The sequence below is a fragment of the Delphinapterus leucas genome, chromosome 5 (assembly GCF_059928025.1).
Source record: "Delphinapterus leucas isolate spDelLeu-1000000601 "Yukka" chromosome 5, BTC_Dleu_Yukka2, whole genome shotgun sequence".
NCBI lineage: Eukaryota > Metazoa > Chordata > Mammalia > Artiodactyla > Monodontidae > Delphinapterus > Delphinapterus leucas.
The window spans coordinates 91,957,779-91,978,889 of record NC_143133.1 but is presented as its reverse complement, the minus strand read 5'-3'; the positions used below and the strand labels follow the sequence as shown (position 1 = coordinate 91,978,889).

Below are 21,111 nucleotides of genomic sequence, written 5' to 3'. Positions count from 1 at the left end.
AGTTTGTGTTACAGATTTTATCAATCTGTAACAGCTGTGTTTTAGGGACTATCGCCCGACCAGTTGCAAGTCCCAGACAGATAAAAGAAGCGACCTAAATGCCGCTCTAGTTATGTAGAGCAAATCACAAGTTTTTAGCAAAACCTGGATCATAGTTGAGAGCACATCAAGTTGCTAAGATATCTGCTCTGTTTTTGAAATACATTGGACCAAATGCTGACAAGGATGTGGCACAAGAGCAACTCCCATACACTGCTGATGGGAATGCAAAATGATACAACCACTTTGGAAAATAGTTAGCAGCTTCTTACAGAGCTAAATATAGTCTTACCATATAATCCAAAAAAAAAAAAAAAAAAAACCCAGAAAGAAATACATAGGAGTGAGATCATTCAGTAGGACCCCAAGAAATGCCATGTGGCTTTTCTCTTCATGAATCACAAAAAGTTATACCGGAATCTAAATATTTAAATTGGTGTATGCTCTGCAACTTGGTTTGACTTTGCACTCATGTATTTAATTAAGAGATGAGATACATATTAAGGTGTTTCGGATGAAATCCTACACATTAACAGGTCCATGATAAAAGAACTCTTTTTACTACTGTCAGTGAAGTCAGTGTCTGGAGGGGAATTCTGAAGACAGAAAGCACTACTAATAGTTGCTTGGGTTTACAATTCATGTTCAGTTTTAAAGTTTAGGTTTTCAAATTTACATTTTATCAAGTTTAACCTCTAAATCTTATTCTAATATTTATATAAATATTAGTAATCACTTTGATGTTTAATGTGAAACTCCAGTCCAGTAAGCAGAACTTACCTTAAACAGTAGGCTTATTTACTGACTTGGTTGATTAGATTCCTTTTAAAATTTTAGAATAAATATCTTAATGTAATATATTCCATTTTTTCTAGGTATTTCAAATACTTGACAAAACAAAATCACAACCTTAATAGGTCTTCCTGACTAAAGAAAATCTTGTTAATCAAATACATAAAATGATTAATTTTTGCATACCAAGTTTTCTTAAATACTCTAATATGCTTAAAGTTGATATTAAATAAACTTTTCAGCTTGAAAATCACAGACTTAAAATCGTTACACTTCAAATTGAAGTCATGTTTCTCTGAGAGGCCAAATTCTTTTATACTTTATAAATACATGAGTTTGATTTATTCCATCAGCTCTAAATGTAATTTTAAACCTTCCTGGCTTGTACAGTCACTTCCCCAAGTAAGGAGAGCTCATTCATATGGCCAAATGCAGTGGTGGAAATAGAGTGGCTGGATCCCAGAGATGTTAAGGACATGGGTTGATAGCTCTTGGTGAATGATTTAAAGAGGAAAGTTAGGGAGAGAGGAGGGGTCAAAGATGGCACTCAAATTTAATTCTAATGGATAATAGTGACAAAATTTACTAGGGTAGGGAGTATTGGAGGAGGAAAGGCTGTGGGAAGGGTAGCAGTATGGGAAAAAGCAGACTTTTAGAACTGGAAGATGCCTTAGCAGTTGTCACCCTTCTCATTTACAGATAAAGAAACCGAGACTCAGAAATCAACTGATTTCTTTTTCAATTAAAAAAGAGAAACTTTTCCACTGTATGTAGCTAGAGAGTGACAAACATCTCCTGGATTCACTTCCTTTGAGTATATCTGTCTCAAAAATAGACGGGATGAAGTGGGATCCTGAAGAAATTGTTCTTGTCTTGTCAGTACTGGGACACTGACAGACAAAGCAAATAGTAGAAAAACTGCTTCCACGATTTCTGTCACAACCTGAGACGATATGATGCAAGATAAGGACTTTGTTTTAAACAAGGCTATGTTTATAAGTCAGGCAGGTATACAACAACCCAGTTGTCTTTTTTTTTTTTTTTTTTTTTTTTTGCGGTACGCGGGCCTCTCACAGTTGTGGCCTCTCCCATTGCGGAGCACAGGCTCCGGACGCGCAGGCTCAGCGGCCATGGCTCACGGGCCCAGCCGCTCTGCAGCATGTGGGATCTTCCCGGACCGGGGCACGAACCTGTGTCCCCTGCATCGGCAGGCGGACTCTCAACCACTGCGCCACCGGGGAAGCCCCCCAGTTGTCATTTTGCATTGGGTAAGATGCCACACTCCACCACCAATTTTGCAGGCTGGATATGAAGATGAATGCTCATGTCAAAATCCCAAGGTTGCAGGACACAAAACAGTATTTTTGTGGTTAATGCATGTTGACTTTAGCACTGCCAAAAACCAAACTCAGATTTTGGCCAAGGTTTTCCCAAAGTTATACAAACTTGTCACTTTAAATTTGTTGGATGTTCTTATTAGTCTTGGGCCAACACTGAGGTTCCAGTTCTGTTCTGAGGAACTCAAGAGTGCAAAGCTGAAGCACATGGACAGTTGAGGAACCAGAAAAGAGTGAGGAGATTTCCTCAATTTTAATCTTCCTTGGAATTTTAGCTTTTGCTAGAAAAGAAAAAAAACACTACCTTCTTAGTTCTTCTCATTGTGACAAAAGAGACCTAGAGGGACCTTCAAGGTCCCTTCCAGTCAGTAGGGTTTAAAACTAGCCAGAGTCTGCAGGAATCATAGGCATTCGTAGAAAGTGGAAACCCCTGCCTGCCTTTCACGTGCCAGCACCACACCTGGAGGTAGACACGCCTCTACTTGCCTCACCAAGTCGCTAGGGGCGCTCCTTCGAGGAATCAACAGATTACACATCCAAGAGTCTCTCTAAGAAGTACTTAGAAACAAATTTCTCTTTCATTAATCCTATAGGCATAGTTGGATAATAAACAGGAGGCATGAATAAGGAAGGTTTTAAAATTTTTACTTTTAACAATAGGAAAAAGACTTGAACCCAGGTTAGAATATTTGTGGCGCAGTGAATCCTATTAACCTCAGTTTACGCCCTCATTGAGATGTTCAGATTCTCATTGACTTTAGTGAAAAGTATATCTGCATATGTGGTTATCTTAAGTGGGAGAATGTGGGGAGATGCTTTAACTTAAAAAAATAAGTGCTGCATACACGCAGTGGAATATTACTCAGGCAAAGAAAGAAATGAAATTGAGCTATTTGTAGTAAGGTGGATGGATCTAGAGTCCGTCATACAGAGTGAAGTAAGTCAGAAAGAGGAAAACAAATACCGTATGCTAACACATATATATGGAATCTTAAAAAAAAAAAATGTTTCTGATGAACCTAGGGGCAGGACAGGAATAAAGATGCAGACGTAGAGAATGGACTTGAGGACACGGGGACGGGGAAGGGTAAGCTGGGAAGAAGTGAGAGAGTGGCATGGACATATATACACTACCAAACGTAAAATAGATAGCTAGTGGGAAGCAACCGAATAACACAGGGAGATCAGCTGGGTGCTTTGTGACCACCTAGAGGAGTGGGATAGGGAGGGTGGGAGGGAGACGCAAGGGGGAGGGGATATGGGGCTATATGTATACGTATAGCTGATTCACTTCGTTATGTGGCAGAAACTAACACAACATTGTAAAGCAATTAAACTCCAATAAAGATGTAAAAAAAAAAAAAGTGCTGGATATTTCCAAAATGGGGTTCTTTGAAGTTACTCTTGGGCAGAGTCTACAAGTTGCAAGTTATGATAATACACAATACAATCTCCAAAACTAAATGTCAGGCAAAATTTAAAAATCTCCTCTGTCTTGGTGGACATCACGATTGTCCACCAGGGACATCGACTGTGGTAGAAAGGAAATATCTATGGAATTTCATCAATAGATAATGGATGTCTAATAAATGGAATATCTCCTTTATTGAAAATGAGAATCAGTGTGCCTTTCTTTGCTTATCCTCATTTTTTTTTTTACATCTTTATTGGAGTATAATTGCTTTACAATGGTGTGTTAGTTTCTGCTTTATAACAAAGTGAATCAGTTATACATATACATATGTTCCCATATCTCTTCCCTCTTGCGTCTCCCTCCCTCCCACCCTCCCTATCCCACCCCTCCAGGTGGTCACAAAGCACCGAGCTGATCTCCCTGCGCTATGCGGCTGCTTCCCACTAGCTATCTACCTTATATTTGGTAGTGTATATATGTCCATGCCACTCTCTCACTTTGTCCCAGCTTACCCTTCCCGCTCCCCATATCCTCATTTTTAATTTAAGAAAGTGGGAGGCAGAAAGGGCAGAACATGCAAATAAAGCATGGGGACTATAGTCAATAATATTAACTTTGTATGGTGACAGATGGTAGCTAGACCTGTTGTGATCATTTCGCAATGTATACAAATGTCGAATCATTATGCTGTACACCTGAAACTAATATAACATTGTATGTCAATTATACTACTAAAAAAACAAATGGAAAGTTGCAAAGCTGGGGCCCGTGATTCAGGCAAGGAAGCTGAGTGAACTAATTTGCCATTTGTTATAAAGTACTTTAGAAATGTCAGTTCTGTTAACTGACTAATGGGTCTCAGCTTGACTGAACTCTCCGTGATGATTTCACATCTAATTTGAGATGATGCGTAAAAGAAAACTCAGTGCACCTTCCTCTAGCTTGGCACTATGGCAGCTGATAATGAATTAGAATATATTTTCTTGCTCAGAATAATAAGTCCAAACCTGCCACAGGTCTTAGGTGACATTGGGTTTGTAACCACATTTCTCTTTGGTCCCTCTTTTGGAGGACATATGACGGTCACATGCTGGTTTTTGGCTCCATGTTCCTGGGTCAGTTCTAGGGTTTACTGAATTCTCGTATTTGGCTAGATGGATGTTGCCACATTATACCACTCACCACTGGATGCCAGTAGAGGACTGTGGCTTAAACTCAGAGGGTTGACCATAACCATTTCTAGAAGGTCAGTGAAATAACATTAGAAATGGGAGAAAAATCCCAACTTCCTGGAATTTATAGAGCACAGAAATGACCCCAACTTATATGTAGCTGATCTGAAAATGTTTTTATTCTTAGGTCCCTAAGGGGTAGATATTATTTTCATCTGAAAACTTAGAATAATGAGACTCAGAGAATTTAATGATATTTCAGTTAATAACTAGCAGGACCAAATTTTGATCCAAGATCTAATTTCTACTTCTTATCATTCTTAGCCTGGTTGCAGACCTAGCTTGGGGGAATTCTGGTTTACCCCTTGGATTTTTATTGCATATTAACTCTTTGCAGTGAGGAGGCAGCGAGAAATAGAAAAGACAGAGCTTCTCAGCGTTAGCTGCATTGAAATCATCTGGGAATCTTGTTGAAATGCAGGTTCCGATTCAGATTCCGCATTTCTAACATGCTCTCAAATGATGCCAATGTTGCTCCTTCTTCACGCTCAGTGCTGGTTGTGGTTGATCCCTCAATGGCTATGGTTCCTTTCAGGCAGTCTAGCTTCCAAGCTGCAGCTCTCCAAACAACCTTCCATTACCTTTTCCTTCCCCTTCTTCAGGTATAGGTATGGCTGCTAGTCCTTGGGTGCCTCAACTTTCCTCGTTGTTTCCTTCCACACTCCTGAAATAGTGCCTTCATTGCCTTTTCTTCAAAGTCCCAGCTAAGTATGCTGTTTCCTAGTGGAACCCTAAATAATACAGCAGGTAAGAATTTAATAAATGCTAGTCATCTTATACTTATGGTGAGAATGGATTCATTATTGATTTTGCGTTTTCCAGTAATATATACTAGTGCCCTAAAGTATTGTGTATGTATATATATATATGTATATATTATTTTTCAGATTCTTTTCTATTATAGGTAATTACAAAATATCGAACATAGTCCCCTGTGTGATACAGTAGGTCCTTGTTGTTTATCTATTTTATATATAGTAGTGTGTATTTGTTAATCCCAAATTCCACATTTACCCCCCTTTCCCTCCTCCCTCTTTCCCCTTTGGTAACCATAAGTTTGTTTTCTATATTTGGGAGTCTATTTCTGTTTTGTAAATAGGTTCATTTGTATTATTTCTTAGATTCCACATATAAGTTATATAATATTTGTCTTACTCTGCCTGACTTCATTTAATATGATGACCTCTAGGTCCATCCACGATACTGCAAATGGCAATATTTCATTCTTTTTTACAGCTTTTTTACAGCTTTTCATATTTTTTTACAATATCCCATTATATTCCATTATATAGATACACACATACATATATACCACATCTTCTTTACCCATTCATCTGTTGATGGACATTTAGGTTGCTTCCATGTTCTTGGCTATTGTAAATAGTGCTGATAAGAATACTGGGGTGCATGTATCTTTTTGAATTAGAGTTTTCATCTTTTCTGATGTATGCCCAGGGGTGAGATTGCTGTATCATATGGTAACTCTATTTTTAGTTTTGTAAGGGACCTCCATACTGCTTTCCATAGTGATTTCATTCATTTACATTCCCAACAACAGTGTAGGAGGGTTCCCTTTTCTCCACACCCTCTCCAGCATTTGTTATTTGTAGACTTTTTGATGATGGCCATTCTGACTGGTGTGAGGTGATAACTCATTGAAGTTCTGATTTGCTTTTCTCTAATAATTAGCGAAGTTAAACATCTTTTCATGGGCCTGTTGGCCATTTGTATGTCGTCTTTGGAGAAATGTGTATTTAGGTCTTCTGCCCATTTTTTGATTGGGTTGTTTGTTTTTTTGTTATGGAGTTGTATGAGCTGTTAATATATTTTGGAAATTAAGCCCTTTCGGTCACATTGTTTGCAAATATTTCACTCAGTCTGTAGGTTGTCTTTTTGTTTATGGTTTCCTTTGCTATGCAAAACCTTATAAGTTTGACTAGGTCCCATTTGTTTATTTTTGCTTTTATTTCTTTTGCCTTGGGAGACTGATCTAAGAAAATAATTCTGCGATTTATGTCAGAGAATGTTTTTCCAGTGTTCTCTTCTAGGAGTTTTATGATGTCATGTCTTCTATTTAAGTCTTTTGAGTTTATTTTTGTGTATGGTATGAGGGAGTGTTCTAATTTCATTGATTTACATGCAGCTGTCCAGCTTTCTAAACACCACTTGCTGAAGAGACTGTCTTTTCTCCATTGTATATTCTTGCCTCTTTTGTCAAAGATTAATTGACCGTAGGTGTGTGGGTTAATTTCTGGGCTCTCTATTGTGTTCCATTGATCTATATGTCTGTTTTTGTGCCAATACACACTTTTGATTACTGTAGCTTTGTAGTATTGTCTGAAGTCTGGGGAGAGTTATGCCTCCAGCCTTGGTCTTTTTCCTCAGGATTACTTTGGCAATTCTGGATCATTTGTGGTTCCATATAAATTTTAGAATTATTTGTTCTAGTTCTGTGAAAAATGTCATGGGTATTTTGATAGGAATTGCATTAAATCTGTAGATTGCTTTGGGTAATACAGTCATTTTAACAATATTAATAGGAAGAGGATTTTTTGGTTTTGTTTCTGAGAAGGGAGAGAGTAGAATATATTTAAATGGTATGGTGACAGAACTAATTGGGAGGAAGTGGTTGATTACAGTGAAGAACAAGAGGATAGCTGATAGTGTGTGGCTCTTGAGATAGAGAGAGAGGATAAGGTTTAAGATGCAGGTAGAGGGATTAGCCTTGGAGGAATGAGGAGGAAAGGTACTTACTCTAATGCAGCAAAAGGAAATTGACAAGGATGGGAGGAGGTTTGAATAGACTTGCAGATCTGGTGGAGAGAATTTGAGGGTGTCCCATCTAATCACTTTAAGTGATTCACTACTTGTCTGTGAGAAAGAGGGCAATATTGTCCAATTAAAGTTAGGCTAGAAGCCACATCTGACCACTTCCCAAATGAGATGGATGATAAATAAGAAACACACCTGATTGTCTTGCTCCTACAGATGAATGTCCTTCAAAGGCTACAGCTCATGGTTTGGTTTAGGGGGACTGTAAGATCTGAATGTGGACAACTACAAAACATTGCTAGAGAAATTAGAGAAGTCTTATATAAAGGGAGAGATATACTATGTTCATGACTGAAAGACTCAGGATTTTTAAGATGCCATTTCTCCCCAGATGGATCTATAGATTAAACACAATTCCAATCAAAATCATTTTGGGGGGGCATAGACACTGACAGATGATACAAAAATTCATATGGAAAAGTAAAGGACTTAGGTGCAAAACAATTTTGAAAAAGGGCAAAGTTAGAAGACTTCTGCTATGGAGTTTTAAGACTTACTAGTCAGCTAAGCTAATTAAGACCATATGGTATTGGCATGAGGATAGGCATAGAGATCAGTGAAACAGAATAGGAGTCCAGAAGTAGACCCATCCATATATGGGCAATTTCTTTTTGATAACTTTGCCAGCGTAACTCAATGGAGAAAGGCTTTCATGTAAGGTAAATTTCTAATGTATGGATCTCAAGCACATTAAAAACTGCTCAACATCAATAGCCATTTTAGTTAATTAATGCAAATTAAGATTACAAGAGATTAAAAATTTACTGAAATGTCTAAAGTTTAAAAGACTAACAATACCACGTGCTGGTGAAGATGTGAAGCAAAGGGAATTCTTACATATCACTGGTGGGAATGCAAAATAGTACAGCTACTTTGAAATACAGTTTAGCAGCTTCTTAGTAAAGTTAAAGATACATATACCACATGACCCAGCAATCTCACTTCTAAGTATTTACTCGAGAGAAACAAAATCATATGTTTCTTTTTAAAAAATTATTATTTATTAATTTAATTAATTAATTCATTCATTCATTTATTAATTTAATTAATTAATTAATTTATGGCTGTGTTGGGTCTTTGTTGCTGTGCACGGGCTTTCCCTAGCTGCGGTGAGCAGGGGCTACTCTTCGTTGCAGTGCGCGGGCTTCTGATTGTCATGGCTTTTCTTGTTGCGGAGCACGGGCCCTAGTTGTACAGGCTTCAGTAGTTGTGGCATGTGGACTCAGTAGTTGTGGCTTGCAGGCTCTGGAGCTCAGGCTCAGTAGTTGTGGTGTATGGGCTTAGTTGCTCTGTGGCATGTGGGATCTTCCCAGGCCAGGGCTCGAACCTGTGTCCCTTGCATTGGCAGGCAGATTCTTAACCACTGCGCCACTAGGGAAGCCCCAAAATCATAGGTTTCTATAAAGACTTGTGCATGAATGTTTACAGCAGTTTTAGTCATAATAGAACCAAACTGGAAACAGCTTAAATGTCTATCAACTGGTGAATGAATAAACAAATTGTGGTATATCTGTACAATGGAATAGTAGCTAGTAACAACAAAGAATAAACTACTGATACATTCAACAACATGATGAATCTCAAAACCGTTATGCAAAGTGAAAGTAGTCAGACAAAAGGCTGTACATTGTATGGTTCCATTTATATGACATTCTGGAAAAGACAAAATTATAGGAACAGAACAGGGGCTGGACCTGTAATGGACTGAATATTTGTGTCCCACCCCAAATTCATATGTTGAATCTCTACCTTCCACTGTGATAGTTTTAGGATATGAGACTTTTTTTTTTTTTTTTTTTGTGGTACGCGGGCCTCTCACTGTTGTGGCCTCTCCCGTTGCGGAGCACAGGCTCTGGACGCGCAGGCTCAGCAGCCATGGCTCACAGGCCCAGCCGCTCCGCGACATGTGGGATCCTCCCAGACGGAGGCACGAACCCGTGTCCTCTGCATCGGCAGGCGGACTCTCAACCACTGCGCCACCAGGGAAGCCCAGGATGTGGGACCTTTGAGACGTAATTAATATTAAGATGAGGTCGTAAAGGTGGAGCCCTCCTGAATAGGATTATTGCCCTTACAAAGGTCACCAGAGAGCTCACTTCCCTTCTCTGCTTTCACCAGAATCCAATCATGCTGGCACTCTGATCTTGGACTTCTAGCTCCAGATTGTGAAAAATAAATTTCTGTTGTTTATAAGTTATCCAGTCTATGTTACATTGTTATAGCAGCCCAAGCTAAGGGACTATTCAAACTAATTCATTGAACTGAAAACTTAAAAAGGGTGAATTTTACTGTATGTAAGTTACAACAATTAACCTGATATTAAAAAAAAAAGTTCCCTAGATGACTCTAATGTACTATGAGGGTTGAAAACCCTTTTCCTAGAACAATGCTTTTCAAACTTTAGTAGCATCATAACCACCTGGAGGTTGTGTGAAATTTTTTCCTCCAGTGTTTACTGGCAGCAACCAATTTTCCAAATCCCTGATACCAACTGGGTGTCCAACAATTCAATTAAATTCCGACACTACTTATCTATAGTTAGCACAGACCCTACAGCCTAAGGGCTCAGTCCCACAAGGCTGCCCCCGATTCAGACACCAATTGCAAATGGGGTGCTCAGGCTACCCACATTTCTGCCTAGCCAACTACAAATTTGGAGATTCCCATGACCACTCCCCTCCCCAGATTTGATAATTTGCTAGAACGAGTCACAAAACTTGGGAAAGTGCTTTGCTTACTATTACTGGCTTATTACAAAGGATACAACTCAGGAACAGCCAAATGGAAGAGATGCATAGGACAAGGTATGGAGGAGGGCATATTACTTCCACGCCCTCTCTAGGTGCGCCACCTTCCCAGCACCTCTATGCGTTCACCAGCCCAGAAGCTCTCCTAACCCTGTTGTTCAGGGAGTTTTTATGGAGGTTCAGTTATGTAGGCACGATTGATTAAATCATTGGCCACTGATGATTGAACTCAGACTGAAAGTTCCAACCCTCTAATCATGTGGTTGGTTCCTCTGGCAACCAGCCCCCATCCTGAGGCATCTAGGGGTTTGCCAATGGTCGCCTCACTAGAGTAAACTCAGGTATGTTTGAAAGGGGCTCATTGAAAATAGCAAAAGACACTCCTCTCTGTCAGGCAATTCCAAGGGTTTTTGGAGCTCTGTGGCAGGAACCGGGGAAAAAGACCAAATATAATTTTTATTATACCATAGTTTGTTAAACACAAATCGCTGGGCCCAACCCCTGAGCTTCTTATGCATTCGGTTTGGAGAGAGGCTTGAGGTTATATATTTTAACAAGTTGCTAGTTGCTGCTGATGGCTGTCTTCAGAGAGACCACACACAGAGAACTTCTATCCTTGAGGGTCACAAAATGCTGTGGTGTCTCTCAAATATTACCCTTCTGATTCATGGCCCTCCTCTCTTCCTCAGTTCTCCCAAGTTTTCTGTAGACCATTCATTCTGTTCAAAAGTTCCTCCAAACTTCAAGTCAAAGCAAGTAAACCCTAGGCTTTACATCGATCCTTACGTGGAGTTGGGAGCAGTGAAATGGCACATCTCAGTGAGAGGGGGGAGAATTGCAGAAAGAAGGTGATGGAAAATGGAAAACCCTAGGACAGAACTCATACTGTGGGGCAATCCATTTCCCAGTGAGGTGGGGCTGAATCCTTCAGTTGGGAGAAAGGAGAATTCTGCTTCCCTTGGAGAATCAGAATCTTTCCCTCCTTGGGCCTCTGCTGCTCAGAGGAGAGTGGGCAGAGCAAGTGAGGCTCAACTTACGTCGTGAGAGGTCCTCTGCTTTCTCCACCTAAGATCCTGTGTAGCTTGACCTTATAGCTCCTTCATTCCATTTTTCAGAGTTGAACATCCTATTTTGGTCAGGATTACCTTGTATTTTCCCTTCAATTCTATTTTATATGGATTTTAAAGAATCTGTATGTGTACGTATGTATATAGCCATAAATTACCTAAATTCTGCCTTACAGAATACTCACCATCCTCCCTTCTAGACCCAAACCCACTCGGATCAGCTAAGGATCACTTTTCCTCAAAAACTCCATTAACTGGCTCAATAAGTGACCCAGCATCTAACTATGGGTTAAGATTCCTGTTCCAAATCAGGCTGAATCAGGCTGAATACCCCTAAATCTACTGTGAATGGGTGCTTATGGGGTAAGAAAGTTTAGAAGCCCTCAAGGGCCTGTTTTTTGCTTTTCATTCCACATTTGCCCTCTCAGTTGTCCAGTCCCCCTGGATCTTACTCAATAGATGTGTCAACCCAGGGGAAGGCCTGAACACTCTGGAACTCCCATCCTTCTTCTGGCTTTGATTGGCCCTGGAAAGGAGGGGAGGGGGCAAGGGGCTGAAGTAAGAAATACATTTAGAGTAAGGCAGTGTAGTGTCATGACTAGGAGCATTTGCTTAGGAGTCAGGTGGCCCTGGGTTTGGATTCTGGTTTTGTTTCTTACTAGTTATGTGATTTGGGGCATGTGAATGTCTGTTTGCCTCAGTTCCTGCTTTTGTAAAATGGAGCTGACGATATTCTAACCCATATACAGTCAGCATAGTGGAGGGGTCAGAAGCATGGATTCTAGTGCCAAACCGCCTGGGTTCAAATTTTGACTTGCTGTTGAGTAACTGTAAGGCCTTGAGCACGTTACTTAACCCCTCTGTGTCTCAGCTTCTACATATGCAAAACAGGGGTGATAACCCGCCTGATATTGCAATAATAAGATTTTTTTTGAATCTCCTGAATATTCAGCTTGCTGCATTCTCGAAGAAGATCAAAATCAAACTAAAGAATGAATACAAGATTTTGATGGCATTTTATAATCCGTGTGTGTGTGTGTGTGTGTGTGTTTGTAATAGAGAAATAATCATTGAATTGTAGACAATAGAAAATGTAGTATTTATAGGTACCCTTTACTCCCAAGAAATCTTTAGTAAAAATGAATCTAAAAATAGAAAGAGAAAAATGAAAGAGAGAACCAGATATAGCTTGGAAATTGAGCATCCTGGGAACAGACCTCCCAAAACATCAGGGAGAGCGAGGGAACAGGAACACGGTGCTTAGTTCAGTGGTGGGAGAGCTAGGCTGGAACCAGGGGATGGGAGTTTAAGTATCTGCTCCTTCTGTTTGTCAAATTCAATGCAAAACCTTGTCAAAGAAAACATTGGAGACTTTAAGAATTAATATAATGAGACAGTGAAAATGGGTTTTAGTAAGAGTTTGGGCATTTATGGAAGAAATTGTGATGAATATATCAAGGAGAAGAGGCTCTTGGGGGCAAGCATTTTCCTGCTGTGCTGATATCAGGAATAACTTCACTCACCCTTCACCGTATAATTTAGATCATCTGTAAAAAAGCAAGAGGCATGCAAAGAAAAATTAACATGATGAAATCCTACTTTTCATTATGAAGAATCAGAGAATGGCTAAATTTGAATAAATGCTCCATTAAGAATGAATTGCTCATAGTTAAGTAAAACATTTGCTCAAGTTTATTGAATATTGATTAATAGGAAGCATTAAAGAATTGAATACCAGAGACAAAAAAAAAAGTCTGTGCAAAAGATGTGAGTAAAAAAAAAAGTTTATCAAAACCAATGTATAAAAGAATACATCTGTTATCACCCTTTAAATCCTTTTCCTGAATATTCTGTGAATTTAAGTCTGGGGATCTTTGAATGTTATTAGCTTCTGTCTGTGACAATAAATCTTATAAAGGAACTCCTTAAAAGTAGAAGAAGGACCTCGTTCCTCTCAATAGTGAGTTTTAAACGAAGGATATCTATTATGTGAACCCTCTGTCTCTTGGAAGGCTGAAATTCCATGGGTTTCCCAGGCAGCTTTTTAAATCTCTTATGGAAGCTTGCATTCCTAGGGTGTAAAATGATTGAAATGCATTCCATCATTTCCTCCTTAATTCAAGCCACGTGTTCAGATTTGAGTTTTAAATTCTCATTCCCTTATTTTGTAGGGAAATTCAGCATTCAACAACAGGTATATTTTTGAAAGAAACCTATATCATTTATAACTCATTAACTATCCTTCAAGAAAGTTTCCTCCTTGATGACTAGGAATGCAAACTCTAAGTCTGTAGGGTGCTGTAATCAAAAAAATCTCAAGTTTGCCCCGTCAGCTTCTGCAAGGTTATTTGTACATATATTCTCATGCTTGAGCAGATGGGGAAGATCTTTTTCCAACCAAACACAAAACTAAAACTGAGGGCAGGAATGAAGGGGGAATGCAGGTGTTCTTGGGGGTAATATTGGCATCAGGCAATCGTTTTCTTAAACACTGGAGCTGGTGAAGTTGAAAAAGCACTTTTTCTGTGAAAAAAAACAAGAGAGTCATGTTTAGAGAAAGGCTTGCCAGAAACTGTGGCTTTCCCTTGGAGATGTCAAACAAGGAATACTGTGCCCACTGGTTTCCAGTTTAGTTTACTGAGCTGCTGGAATGAGTCACCCCAACTCTATCTGATAAGAAATAATAGTGAAGAATAGGCATTTGTCTCAGGAACGTCTCATAAATTTAGAATGGTCCCCGTTTTGACTACCCAGGAAAGGGAACCCCTTCAGTACAAGTGAAATCTACAAACCCTCGATATGCCTGACTCACCTTGACACTCTCATTAGTTTTTGTGTCCATTTGGCTCCAGGGTTCAAGCAGATAACTGACTTATTCTTCATCCAGGCTCTGGGGGAAAATAAATAAAAATAATAAAGCAGTCAGTCCTTCACTTAAGGAAAGAGTTGAGTATAAAAATAAAGATTCCCACGTGAAGTGAAATTGGAGGTAGGCAGTTTCGGATCTGGAGTAGGCGATTTGTAGCATGAGGTCTGATGAATAAGAAAAACCCCATTTGCGTGCTGGTATGTGTGAGCTGGTGGAACTGAAAATTAATTGACAGACTCTCATGTGTCAGAGGTTAGTATTTTGTTGAAAACCTTTACATGAACTGGAGATGGACCAAACAGCTGACTCCAAGGTTTGCTCACTCCTAAAGCTGTATCACGATATCTTTAAAATGTGTTTGTCCATTGAGCTTGGGAGAACAAAATAGACTATAGAAAACACTCTCTTGAAGACCTTTTATTTGAAGAAAAAATCTGATGAAATGTATTGTGGGAGAGGTTACAGAGCTGACTGCTCTGAGTGACATCTGCATTTGGTGGAACCATCCGTGAGCAAGGCTTTCAATGCTCTAAAAATTAGGCAACCACAAAAGCAGCAAGGATAATTATCGGCTGATATGGATCAAGCACTTAATATGTGCCAGCCACTATGCTCAGCAGTAATATGAATTATCTCAATTAATCTCACAAAAATCCTGTGCTAAAGGAAAATGCTATTTCCTCACCTTCAAAAGAGGAATTTGAAGCTTAGAGAGTTTAAATAATTTGTCCAAGATTGTACAACAAATGCATGATAAAGCAGGATTCAAATGAAGCTTGTCTGACTCCTAAACCCCCACTTTTAGCCACTGTTCCACATGGGCATGATCTGAATAGTTACCAAGTGCCAGACACGGTGTTGAGTGTTTTAACTGCAGTGGAAGAAGTGAGGTCTCCCAGGTGACAGCAAACTGGGAGACTCTACTCTCTGTTGGGGTGACCTCAAACAAAACACAATTTCTAGATGTGTCTCTTATTTTAGCTATAAAATGACAAACAGCAAGAATCCATCCATCTAGCGTTGAAACTCTACCCTTGTCATTGAAAAGTACAGAGTCAGAGGTCATAGAACTGTTGGGTTCTTGGGCAGAGCCTTCCAATTTGGCTCCTGAGTTCATGATAGAAAAACAGATTTCTGACCATGTGGACTTACAGTATTTTCACTCCTGACTGCTATGAGTTGCTCATAATTATTTGCAGCTTTTGCTTCTATATCTGGTTAAAATTCAGAAATGCAGACTCTGGTGAGAAGATAAGAAATCAGATTTTGGGGGGACTTCCCTGGTGGCGCAGTGATTAGGAATCCGCCTGCCAATGCAGAGGACACAGATTCGAGCCCTGGTCCGGGAAGATGCCACATGCCGCGGAGCACCTAAGCCCGTGCGCCACAACTGCTGAGCCTGCGCTCTGGAGCCCGTGAGCCACAACTACTGAGCCCGCACGCCTAGAGCCCGTGCTCCACAACAAGAGAAGCCACTGCAAGGAGAATCCCGCGCACCGCAACGAAGAGTAGCGCCCCCTCGCCACAACTAGAGAAAGCCCGCGTGCATCAACGAAGACCCAACGCAGCCAAAAATAAATAAATTAAGAAGAAAAAGTATTTTTGTCACGTTAAAACAATTAAAGCTAAAGTAGAGAAAATTAGAGTGTATTACTTCCCCTGGTTGGAGGTGAGAGACTTGACTCATGACAGAGAAACTGGTAAAAATAAAGGAAGAAGTCTCTATTCTCTAGACAGCCAGAGGAACTGCTCCTAAACAGGTTATGGCTATACTTTGCGTCTCCGAGTTTGAGGGCAATAATCATGGTTTAGTCTGAATTTTCACTGTCAAAGATAGTAGTGGAAGTGTAATGCCTTTTTAATGAAAAATTTCCGTACTTATTTTTTTTTAACATCTTTATTGGAATATAATTGCTTTAAAATGTTGTGTTAGCTTCTGCTGTATAACAAAGTGAATCAACTAGTCCGAGACCCAAAGCACTAACGTCAAAATGGGACAAACAAAAAGTGGCTGCTTTCAAATGTTTCGTAAGGCTAAAATAGCCAAGGGAAGAGCTGCTAATGAAAGCCAAGCTGGTAGTGCCCTGAGAAGGATGTTCTGTCTGTACTTCAAGGTGCTGTGGGACACCTTGGTTTATACGAGGTAGATCCAGGGAGAAGAAGTCACAGTTCTAAGCAGCGATATGCAAAAGATCTACAAGCTCCCTTTAAAATATTCAGGGCAACAATCCAACTTTGTTGAGCCTCTCCTATTTGCCAGGTAAGGGATAAAGCATCAGGAATAGAGAAATGAATAATATCTGATCCCCGTCTATAAAGAACTTGTTTTCTGGTGCGAGTGAAAGAGAAAAACACACAAACCTGATTGTTTCAACACAATGATGCGGTACAATTGCAGCTAACAGTTGCTGAACATTTATTACGGTGCCTGGCACTATACTAGGGGCTTTACGTGGAGTGTGTAAAGCCTTATTCATGTGCCATGGAAAATGCCCTAATAAAGAAATCCACAGATTTCTCTGGGTGTACAGAAAAGGGAGGGTCACAGAAGAAAGGGGTTATACCATTTCAATAAAAGAAAATATCTATTAAATTTCTTGTAGCCACTACTATCCCCTTAGCCTAAGTCTTTAAACAGAGTTAGGGGCTCAAAGTTGATAGAACCTAAAGCTAAAGGACAGCTCCATGCGATAGACATTCTGACCAAGGACTGCTGTGGGCACTTATTTTCTTGCTCTTCAACTTCTAGAGAACAAAGTGTCTGCTTCTGCTGACAATTGGAATTTGACAGATAAGAGAAGAGTCTTGGTTCTGTCCATTTCTAATGGTGTGACTCAGGGCAGTTAGTTAACCTCCCTAAGCTTCAGTTTCTGCATATGTAAAGGAGTGGTAACAATAGACAAACCTTAAAGGGCTCTTGAAGGAATAAAATCAGTGAATGTGCATAAAGCATGTACATTAGCTCAGGACCCCTGCAAAGTATGTACTTGACAAGTATTACTGATTCTCATTATTAGTTTGAGAATTAATTGCTAGCAACACTCAAAGTAAATCACTTTGAGGAATCATACATTATTGTTTTATTGCAACTTACATGATTTCTGTGTTTGGACATCCATTCCCAGGGGGAAAGATTTGAAGCTTTCCAATGAGCAAAATGGAGACAAAGTTGAAGGTTTCTCGCATGCATTTACACTTTAAGTTTGTGTTATAGGTCTCCAGGACACCTATAAACACAGAATCAGTTATTTTAGTCCCTTTGGCATATAATTCATAACTAGAACTTAATCAGTAATCTTTCATACTGCACATCTGAAGATTTAAAAATTTCAAGTCGTTGCTTCCAGCCATATGCCTTTAGTTTGTGCATTTCTGTTCGTCTTGGCTTATTTTCAAACGTTTTCTGCCAAAACCTTAAAAATAAAATTAGCTTTTTAAAAGCACAATACCTATTGAAATTTGTGATAGCATTATATTGGTACTCAGGTGGTTGTCCATATAATAACATTTGAGAATGGCCATGGTGGGGACTGACAACTCAGTTATAATTAAGGCAACATAAAATTGACTGATCTTCACCCCCAACACATAAAAACCAAGGAAATGAACTAGTTTCCGAGTCCCTGGAGCATTAACAAGCTGTAACAGAGTTCTCCCTCTTATCATACTCCCCAGCCCACCAACCCTCCCTGTCTCTCCGAGGAAATACCACGATGATATTTTTTGTTTTTGTTTAATATGTTGGTCCTCCAACTCAGTTGCAAATCATTACCCAAAAAGAGCCAATCATAAAAATTCGACTATTTGTTTTCAACAACAAAAGTTCTCAGTACTAGATACTTGTATAGGTAACCCATCTCATGCATTTTAAGGAATTCTACCTTCTTTAACCCCAGTGCCTACCACTGTGCTCGACACAGAATTGCAAATAAAAGGGACCAGGCTCTCAAGGTGTCTGCACTTTAGCGGGGGAAACAAGTGAACAAGAACTAAAATACCATAGAATGTTGTATTTCCCCCAAGGCCCAAACTGCATGAATGAGAACAGGGGACTTTACCAGGAGCAATGGAAAGGCTTCATGCAGGGAAAAAGAGATGAGGGTCTTGAAGAATGAAAATAACATGAAACAAAATAAAAATTGGAAAAAAAATCCCCACATTTTAAGAACAAAAATTGGTCCTCTACCCTGAGCAGAGCGTAGCATCCTGCGCATGCATCAGATTCCTTCAGCTGTATAAAAATTTACCACTTCAATTAGATATTTACCTATTTACACAAAGAAAACCTCCCCGTTTAGACTTGGAAGTCTGCTTCTTGGCAGAAAGTGTGTATTTGAGTACCCCTGCTGTACATACAATGGTTCGTGTCAGAGCTGACCCTATAAAATTGTATCAGACGTTCCCTGCAGGAGACCAACAGGTTGAGGTGAATAATCTCTAAATCCTATAAAGTGTTTGGTCGGAAGGGGTAGTGAAAGGCAAAACGAAGAAGAGATACCTGGAGAGAATTAGTTACAGGCAGAGCTGCATCTGAAAAAGGCCAGGAATAGGCAAGCCGAGTGTAAGTCCCATGGACATTGGATCTCCAGTATCTCCCCCCTTCTCTGGATGACAATCTTAATAATACAGATGTTTCCAGCCTCTAAGAGTTAAATCCCTAAGTACCTTACTTTTAGAAATCTAGGAGCAGTTGAGCAGTTTTTTTCCCCCTTCATTCACATCTCCCCTCATTTTCTGATGGAAAAAAAAAAAAAATTGAAACAGCTGAAGACCATTTCAGCTCAAAGCACAAATGACAACGTAAGTGAAAGTTCTCACCATGGACTGGAGAGAGGCTGCAGGCCAGCAGCACAAGAAGCAGAGATCCCTGGGTGAACCTCATTCTGCGTCAAGGTGGAGTTCAGACTTTAGTTAGCTCTGGGTCTAAACTGTGAGTTCTCAGCACAGAGATTCCTATTTATTCAGACCAGTAAGGCCCTCCCACTGCCTTTGTCTCCAGGAGGTCAGCTGCATCATCAGTTTTAAAAGCCCCCAAATATTGCTGAGCTTGCTTTTTTTAAACTCCTCTTGCAAATTTTATGAATTTGCTTCAGAGCAATAGTAGTATGGTAAAGTATTTCTTGAAAACGTAGCCTATGAATGGCAGGGATGCTGCAGGAATTTGGGGGTGGGAGTGAGGGAAAGGGTTATCAGTTTGGAGGCTCCACAGCACTCTGTAGGATCACAGTCAGTGATTGTGGCTTTGATTGCTTCTCTCAGTGAAGGGTCAATGGGCTTTCTCAATGGCATTTGAATATATCCTCCAGGCAATCAGAGACTCTGTCGGGCACATCATTGTGTTCTTAGCAGCTGCAAGAGAGTCTAGCCTTTGGTAAGTGCTCAGTAAATATTTGCAGATCTAATTAATGGCTTCTTATATACAGATGCTTATGCCGACTGTTTTTCTACCAGACCTTCCCACATCGTATTTCACTCTCTGAAATATATGATTACTTATGTAATCTCACCATCATGGGAATCCTGGAAGAGGGCAAGTATGTGCCCCCTCATTAATGTGGCTGTGTCTTGAAGGGAGGAAAGTAACAGCTTTGAGGAGGAGAATCTTTCTTGCTCTGGTATGCAAGTTATTGAACTTGAGAACCAGGTGTCAGTGGAGGGTGTCATTAGAATTTCGTCAGATGCTGAACCTCATATTACAGTTTAATAAAGCACATGTGCAATTTGGTTTTAATCTGGCCAAATAGCCCATGGGCCCAATGAACCCATAGCCTTAACTCACTTGCTAGGAGCACTTCTTTTTCTTTTTTTAATGTCTAAATTGATTTAATTTTTAAATTATCTTGAGATGATGTTGGGTCTAACTTTTTTTTTTAACAACTTTATTGGAGTATAATTGCTTTACAATATTGTGTTAATTTCTGCTTTATAACAAAGTGAATCAGCTATACATATACATATATCCCCATATCTCCTCCCTCTTGCGTCTCCCTCGCACCCTCCCTATTCCACCCCTCTAGATGGTCACAAAGCACCAAGCTGATCTCCCTGTGCTATGCGACTGCTTCCCACTAGCTATCTTTCATTTGGTAGTATTTATATGTCCATGCCACTCTCTCACTTCGTCCCAGGTTACCCTTCCCCCTTCCCGTGTCCTCAAGTCCATTCTCTACATCTGTGTCTTTACTCCTGTCCTGCCCCTAGGTTCTTCAGAACCTTTTTTTTTTTTTAGATTCCATATATATATATATGTGTTAGCATACGGTATTTGTTTTTCTCTTTCTGACTTACTTCACTCTGTATGACAGACTCTAGGTCCATCCACCTCACTACAAATAACTCAATTTCATTTCTTTTTATGGCTGAGTAATATTCCATTGTATATATGTGCCACATCTTCTTTATCCATTCATCTGTCGATGGACACTTAGGTTGCTTCCATGTCCTGGCTACTGTAAATAGAGCTGCAATGAACATTGTGGTGCATGACTCTTTTTGAATTATGGTTTTCTCAGGGTATGTGCCCAGTAGTGGGATTGCTGGGTCATATGGTAGTTCCATTTTTAGTTTTTTATGGAACCTCCATACTGTTCTCCATAGTGGCTGTATCAATTTACATTCCCACCAACAGTGCAAAAGGGTTCCCTTTTCTCCACACCCTCTCCAGCATTTAATGTTTGTAGATTTTTTGATGATGGCCATTCTGACTGGTGTGAGGTGATACCTCATTGTAGTTTTGATTTGCATTTCTCTAATGATTAGTGACGTTGAGCATTATTTCATGT

The 21,111-nt window shown here is 39.8% G+C and overlaps 1 protein-coding gene across 1 annotated transcript; it reads right to left on the bottom strand.

The window, feature by feature from the left end:
- Nucleotides 1-14,197: 14,197 nt before the first annotated feature.
- CXCL13 (C-X-C motif chemokine ligand 13) lies at nucleotides 14,198-19,355 on the bottom strand. Its single transcript, XM_089912089.1, has 3 exons — nucleotides 19,148-19,355; nucleotides 17,424-17,556; nucleotides 14,198-14,350 (listed from the first exon to the last, which is right to left on the bottom strand). Exons 1-3 carry the CDS (start codon nucleotides 19,209-19,211, stop codon nucleotides 14,269-14,271), a joined length of 279 nt encoding a protein of 92 aa, XP_089768215.1. The 5' UTR covers nucleotides 19,212-19,355; the 3' UTR covers nucleotides 14,198-14,268.
- Nucleotides 19,356-21,111: the final 1,756 nt, after the last annotated feature.

What these genes read in the sequence shown, in the direction of transcription:
- CXCL13 (XM_089912089.1), bottom strand. Translation starts at nt 19,211, where the DNA reads ATGAGGTTCACCCAGGGATCTCTGCTTCTTGTGCTGCTGGCCTGCAGC. An exon ending in CAGCCTCTCTCCAGTCCATG is followed by an intron (nt 17,557 to 19,147) that starts GTGAGAACTTTC and finishes CTGTGTTTATAG; the next exon opens with GTGTCCTGGAGACCTATAAC. An exon ending in TGTCCAAACACAGAAATCAT is followed by an intron (nt 14,351 to 17,423) that starts GTAAGTTGCAAT and finishes ATTTTCCCCCAG; the next exon opens with AGCCTGGATGAAGAATAAGT.